The 7258-nt window shown below is 35.8% G+C and overlaps 1 protein-coding gene across 1 annotated transcript; it reads right to left on the reverse strand.

Moving 5' to 3' along the window:
- Window positions 1-1443, reverse strand: LOC113655610 (trypsin-1-like). The gene is made up of 6 exons (XM_027166206.2): window positions 1347-1443; window positions 1115-1265; window positions 784-1034; window positions 448-584; window positions 233-334; window positions 1-125 (listed from the first exon to the last, which is right to left on the reverse strand). The coding sequence occupies exons 1-6, from the start codon at window positions 1384-1386 to the stop codon at window positions 78-80; spliced, it is 729 nt and encodes a 242-aa protein (XP_027022007.1). The 5' UTR covers window positions 1387-1443; the 3' UTR covers window positions 1-77.
- Between the last annotated feature and the right edge of the window lie 5815 nt (window positions 1444-7258).

Genomic DNA, 7258 nt, shown 5'->3' on the forward strand with positions numbered 1-7258 from the left:
TCATATAAGAAAGCTTTATTTATTATTTTATATCTCAGATGTTGGATTTTACAGATATTGCATTGAGGAATGAAGATTTAATTGCTGGCCATTGTATCAGAAATCCAGCTGGTGAAAATGCAGACCTAGAAGCAGAGAGAGAAGATTGATTTAACAGAAACATCTGATATACATTATGAACATACATCTTATACATATCTGATCACATTGAAACGGACAGCATTTATTTTACCTTGCAATAGACACCAGGGCGATTCTTCTCAGCACAGCCATAACCCCAAGACACAACACCTTGCAGCTCACCGTTGCACACCACAGGGCCACCAGAGTCACCCTGATTAAAAAAGAAAATATATTTTTATTGTTTGAAAAGGCTTTAAAAAGTAAAAATAGTAGATTTTCTTGTTCTAATAGAGATTATCATAGTGAAGCAGTATTTCATTTTACCTGGCAAGAGTCCTTGCCTCCCTCCAGGTAACCAGCACAGAACATGGAGTCAGTGATCATGCCAGGGTAAGAGTTATTACAATCCTTGTCAGAGATAATAGGGACCTCCAGACACTGCAGCTTGTTGCTATCAGCAGCTGCAAAAAGTTTCCAAAGAGAGGCAACATAAGTAAAGAGCAGTCAACAAGCAGCATCTTATTTACAATACAAAACACAAATCTAAGGCAAAGCAGTCAATGTTGTCACATCTTTTTCTCCTATTTCTTTGCACTTTTAAACTGCATTTTAACATCATCTCCTTCATTTTCACAAATGCTGATCAAAGTATATACTTACTGGAGCTCATGGTGTTTCCCCATCCAGAGACTATGCACCTGGTGCCTGCAGGGGGGCAGCTCTTGGGCAGTGCCACAGGCTGCACATAGCTGTTCAGGGTAGCAGGTTGACTCAGCTTGATGAGCATGATGTCATTGTCAATGTTCCAGGAGTCATAGTTGGGATTGCGGATGACCTTAGCAGAGGAGATGAACTGCTCACTACCCTCTTTAACCTTTATGTTGTGCTCTCCCAAACGAACCTCCAAACGACTTGAGATGGGATGGAAATAGTTAAACAGCTGTTTCTTCCATAATTAATAACTTTTGTAATCTAAAGATAAATCACTTACGATTTGTAGCAGTGAGCAGCAGAAACAACCCAGTTCTGATTAATCAGAGAACCACCACAGAAGTGATAGCCAACGTTCAGAGACACTTGCCAGGGCTGGGAGTTGGGTTTGCACTCATACCCTCCAACGATCTTGTCATCCTCCAGAGCAACTGCAAGCAGAATATATCAGATTCTAGTCAGCATGGTTGTCAGATTATACTGTTCATGAGTTAAAAGAGGTTTAAACTTACAGCAAGCTCCTACAAGCAAAAGCAGGACCAGAGACCTCATGATGGCTGTTGATCAACTACGATGGGGATCTCAGTTCACACTCCTATTTATGTGAACCAGCAGTCCCATATGGGCCAATCAACAGTTAGTACTAAAAAATAATCTAAAGTTTGATAAGTGACTCTGTCAATCAGTGACTTCGTTTTTGCGAAAATATACTGGGAAAGTTTACACAACATTTTTTATTTCATAATTTCAATAACTTAGAATTAAATAATTTATCACTTAAATGATTGATTTAATTAAATTTTGCTGTTTTTTTTTTTCCAAAAATGTAAATGCTTAATTTCTCCAATTATATGGCTAATATGTAGCTATTTCACAAAAATCCAGTGCAATCAACATCATTAAACCAAATTAAATTTACAACTGTTTTTTCTTCTCTATTTGGAATATCAGTTGGTTAAGGAATTAATTCTTCATGTAGATATTTTAACTTTACTGAAATTTAATTAAAATGGTTCCATTCTATTAACGGGAAATTCATTGTGTTCAGAATTAATTCTGAATAGTTATGTTTTGTTTGCTTTAATGTTTTGCCATACAATATATAATATATGAATACATGGTCATTTGTTGAAGAGAATGTAATGGTTCATTTATTTTACAGTTTTGATAGTCTATAATTTCTTTAACTTGAATAATTTTCCTGCTGGAAGCCTATCAGTTACTTAACAGCTGAAAATTTCATACATGTTCTCACACTTCCTCCACACATACCTGATATGTACTTCATAGCTATGGATTTTAAAGCCAACAGCAAATAAAGAAATAAATTAGCTGCCATATATCTGACCTGCCATATTTTATGCAAACTACTCAATAACCGACAGTACAATGTTGTTTATTAAATCATAAATACGATTCAGGAGGCATCCCAGCAGACATGTGCTCACTTCCTTACCATTGGCAAAGTGATATTTTTACAAAATTACAAGCAAAATAAACAGCATATATGGTTAATATTTGCCCTTTACCTTTATTACATCAATTTTTTTAATTAAAGTGCAACTCGTTTTTTGTTGTTTTTTTAATAAAATGTAATAAAAAAAGAAAATTTAATTTAATCAAGTTATGAGTGGGGAAAAAATCAACAAATTTACAAGGAAACAAAGTTTTTCAAAACTATTGATGTTTATGAATATGGGTCCCACAGACCCGAACAACATACAAGGGTTAAGGATCAGATGGATAGCAGGTCAAATCATCCTAACTTCTTGACCTTGGGCTCTATACCAGTGGAGCATAGCATCTGACATCTTGTGTAGAATTCTGGCGACATAATAATCATACTACCTAAAACATCCACAACCTATTCTGTATCACCTTAGCATCCAGGCCTCATATCTGAACCTGTAAGAAGGTCTAATTTCTCATATCTTTAAGAGTTTAATTGGGTAATTATGCAGAAGCCGAACAATGAATATTTTTTCCCAGCTGCTGCTCTGGTGTGGATGTCTTTTGTCCTAGGCTGCTTTAAGGGGGGGAGTTTGAGAAGGTCAGGAGAAGCTACATGACAAACATTATCCCTACGGGAAACAAAAGCATAATGTACACTTTAACACTGTAGACCAAAAAGGACAAGGCATCCATTATGTGTTTAACCTCAGAACAACAGACACATTCTTGTCACAATGAAATAGACATAGACCATGACTTGATGAAGAGAAGGATTGTTCTTACAAAAGGGGTATTCCTGGGAGAGATGGGCACCACAGTCCCCTACCTCTCCATATTAAGAGCAGTGTTGTGGACACTCAAACTGCTAAATGGTGGGCTACATGGACCTCAGGTTTACTTATCTGACTAGCTGTGCATAATGGATCTCACATTTGTTAAAAAGTGTCTAATAAATTTGTTAGTTTTCACTTATGCCATAAGATGGCACCAAACACACATTTTTATTATGATATAATGTCCAATGCAATTATCTCTATCTGTACTGTATGTTTTCAGAGTGATTATTCATCCATACATAACATTTTCCCCTTTTTGTTTCCTTTAAATATGTGGACTGGGGAAACATACCAAACCAAAGTGCAAACAAAGCACTTTTTTTGTAGCCCAATTTTTTTGTATTTGTATTGTATTTACATTACAGGTTCCTTTCACTGGAACTAAGAGGTTTGTTTTCCACTGTCCTTGTGTAGAAGCCAGTCTCTTTTCAGCTTCAGATTCACAAGTAATGATCACATGTTTCTCCACATTTCTCTGATTCTCAATAAAATTAATTCTGCCCAATCTACCAAAACAATGTCTCCTGTGCCACTGGCTCAAGCTGCTAAAATACTGGAGCTAAAATTCTACAATAAACAATTAACCCTTGACTCACTCGGCTACCTCATGATTCTCGACCCCCTGCAACAAAAGAGCTAATCCAGAAATCAGTACCACTGCAGAGCCCATGCAGCTGGGGCATGCACAGCTCAGTGAGAGATGCATTAAAGGCATCTTTGCTGCTTTTACTGTGACCAAGCTGATCACTGCATATGAAATTGCCCTCCCCTCTCCAAGACCAGTGCCACCATCACTGTCTTGGCAGTGAGGTCGTTTAATTAGGGGAGGCGTCAAAACTCATGGTACTTAACCTCTCTGGGGCACTTTACCATGAGTACATCAGGCCTCCTCACTCAAATATCCTGTCATCTTGGGTCTGCTGTGGAATGAGGTTTACAACCCCCAGTTGTCATGGCCCAACAAGGGACTCACCTGCTTGTCCCAACTCTGTCTAAACCACTGTATTGACATGCCTGAGTTCATCATAGCATTTGTGTCCAGCCCAGAGAACCACACAGAATGCAACACTCCCTCCAAATACCAGAAACTTAGGGAGGTCTGTAAAAACCCCATGGTACAATGTGTGGGTATTTATTTATTATTTTATTTATTTTGGTATTATCAATTTACTGAGAATTACATTTAACTCCTCCAATACCTTAATGTACAACACCTGTAAGAATTACTGTAAAGCATTTTTAAACCTAGTATGGAAGCATTACTGCCATCTGCAGGTAAATGAATTACATTCACTTTTATGTTTGTCATTTTGCTGATACCCTTTATCCAGAACTACTTACAGAAGTACTTTTATTTAAAAAAAAAATAGGGACTCCAATCTGATATTCACATACAAATATTGAAAGATAAAATATTCAATAGTATATTTTCATTTTTTGTTCTTTTGTTTTTCCTACCATGCTTTCTTGTTGTTCCCCTTTGCTTACTCTAACAAATTTTATTAGTATTTCAAAAAAAAAAAAAAAAAAAACCTTTTCCTCTTGTGAATACTGTGTAGCCATTACATTTGCAATTGTTTGGGTTGTTCCAGGGAATTTTGAATGATAAACATGGGGTGTCCCATTAAAATTCACTTTGGGAGTGTGTTCTCATTAACTAACTTGAAACCACTCGTAAACTTGGCTGTTTCTCATGTGGCATTCCATCCATCTCACTTTCTCATTTTAGCAACAAAAGGTGACTCAGGCTTTCCACCATCGAATCAGCCTGTTCAGTCACAAAAATGACTCCAACCATGTGAACTCCTTGTAAAAGCTGCCAAGCATTACAGCAGAAGAAAGAGAAGTGCATTTACTCAATATTTACTGTTTCTCACATGAAACAGCACAAAGGCATACTGCAGTGATGTTAACCTGAATCTAACCTCAATAAAGAATCTTTTTAACACTCAGGCTAGCAAGATTATACAGTAGCTTGCATTTAAATCTTTAGAGACTTATAAATTGCATATTTAAGAATTTTTTTGTTCTGTTAAAGGCCCCCTGTCTTGTTAATGTCTCATTATAAGGGTCCCAGCAATGTCTTTCCAAGCAATGTGTAGATAAAATTTTCATGGTGAATAGTGGCACAGTCAGTTTTCCATTCGAGTACAGCAAACAAACTGGGTTACTTACAGTAATACAGCCATGCAATTCCTTTCTACTACTATAGAATATACTGTATGCAATTTCTACAGTTTTATTGACAATTGAAGCTAATTAAGGTTTAGAGTCGTGAAAGATTGTTCTTTATAACATTGCACAGATCTTTATTTTTTTGCTTTCTTTCTCTGTTATGAATCTTCTGCAGAATTCTAAATGTTCTTTCCAACATGACTCCTGCTTTGCATTTCCTGTATCAATTTGGTGTGCATGTTCTTCACTGAATTAAGTGCACAGTCCAGCATGCTTTCCAGGTTGTTATGGTACAAAAAAGTTATGGAAAAAGTAAACACTTTATTTTGCAGAGCCTGAAAGAGAGGAACCTGAAAAGTCTGGATTGAGTGGAGAGTTTGTACCACACAACATTATCACCATTAGGTCTAGTTGCTTGAATCATACTGCTTTCAAATTGCAGTTCATTCACACAAAATAATTGGCAATATTTATACCGATTCTAATGTCATAGTCTTTCATACCATTGATGCATAGTTAATGAAAAAATATATATGAAAGGGAAATGATTACATAAACCTCATACAGTTGGTGTTGGTCAGTACCACTATATAACCTGTAATTACACATCAATTAAATGACTGACCAGAAAAAAGTAAAAAGTTTATTTTTAGAAATTTAGTTCATTTACTGTCTCTTCTAATTTCAGGAACTAATGGATACTTATAAATGTATTACATTTTATTAAAGAAGTTAGTAAAACTAAATTGATACTAGTTACATTATTTTAAGAAAAGTGCTAATCATGCTGTTTTATATGCTTTTTCAGGTCCCATGTCAAATAACAATTTTAATACAATACTAAAAAGCACTTGGCTTTATTGTGCCTTGCTGAATTATGGCATACAGAGGCAAAGAAAAAACTTGTAAAATGTATATAGGGAGTCAGAACCCTACATAGAGCAGGTAACCAGAGCTCTTTGTTCCCTGGAGCTCCACAAACAAGAGGAATTGTGTCTCAAACCCTAATTTCACAATACTAGTAGTGCATCTAATGCATGTTACTGTAGGTTTACTAATATTTTCATTTTGCTCAGACCTAAAACATGTATGTGACATTGTATTCTAATTGTTCTCTCTTAAACTGCCTCACCATTGCAGTTGTATATGTACAGGCTACAGTATCATGAACATTGCATGTGAAGATAAACTATTTTCACCCCACCAAAACAGTGCATTCCATTCAGAAAAGCAGGAGGAAGGCTTACAGACAGGTCATCACTTTCTTTTGAACTTATCTGGAAGCAATTAAAGATGCTGCCTGTCTCCAGGAGGGAAACTTTCACGTAAAGATAAAGGTAATTTTAAGTGAAATAAAGAATGCAAGATCGCTGCAGTGTATAGCTTCATTCTGAAGAAAAAAAAATTACATTTTTACATTTACATATGTAGCATTGTTCATACTTCAATATTACACGTCGGTTTGGGAAAAGGTTAATAATGGCGGTTATGTACTAATACATGAATTATTTTGTGCAAAAATGTTTATCCCATATTTACAGCCTTATTTTTTTGGGTTCAAATGGAATAGTTTATTTCCTAGTGCATTAGTGATTCTCTGTATGTTTTAGTTAAAGAACAACCCCAGCCTATTAGAAATATTAGGAGGAAATCTTTGACATAATGGGTGTAAAGTGAGGGAGGATATGTTCTACAGGCTTTCTTTTTTAAATTTTTAACCAACTTTCTCTGAATGATCTTACAAAGCAGGTGTAGTGTGTAGTCATGTAGCATGCCCGAGCTGAACTGCCATTCCTCGTGTTTATTTTGATGTGGCATCACCTTTGTGACAATACAAGACAGAAAATCTCTGGTTTTCAATATCATATAGTATTGTATATATACTGTAGTATCACACAGGCATTACACAACATTTTCACAAATTAGAAAAAAAAAATTCCTCTGGTCCATCCATTTAAATG

This window comes from Tachysurus fulvidraco, chromosome 16 (assembly GCF_022655615.1).
Source record: "Tachysurus fulvidraco isolate hzauxx_2018 chromosome 16, HZAU_PFXX_2.0, whole genome shotgun sequence".
Lineage (NCBI taxonomy): Eukaryota > Metazoa > Chordata > Actinopteri > Siluriformes > Bagridae > Tachysurus > Tachysurus fulvidraco.

Coding starts and splice junctions, on each gene's coding strand:
- LOC113655610 (XM_027166206.2), bottom strand. CDS start 1,386: ATGAGGTCTCTGGTCCTGCTTTTGCTTGTAGGAGCTTGCT. Junction 585..783: donor GGGAAACACCATGAGCTCCA/GTAAGTATATAC, acceptor AACTTTTTGCAG/CTGCTGATAGCAACAAGCTG. Junction 126..232: donor GCCCTGGTGTCTATTGCAAG/GTAAAATAAATG, acceptor CTCTGCTTCTAG/GTCTGCATTTTCACCAGCTG.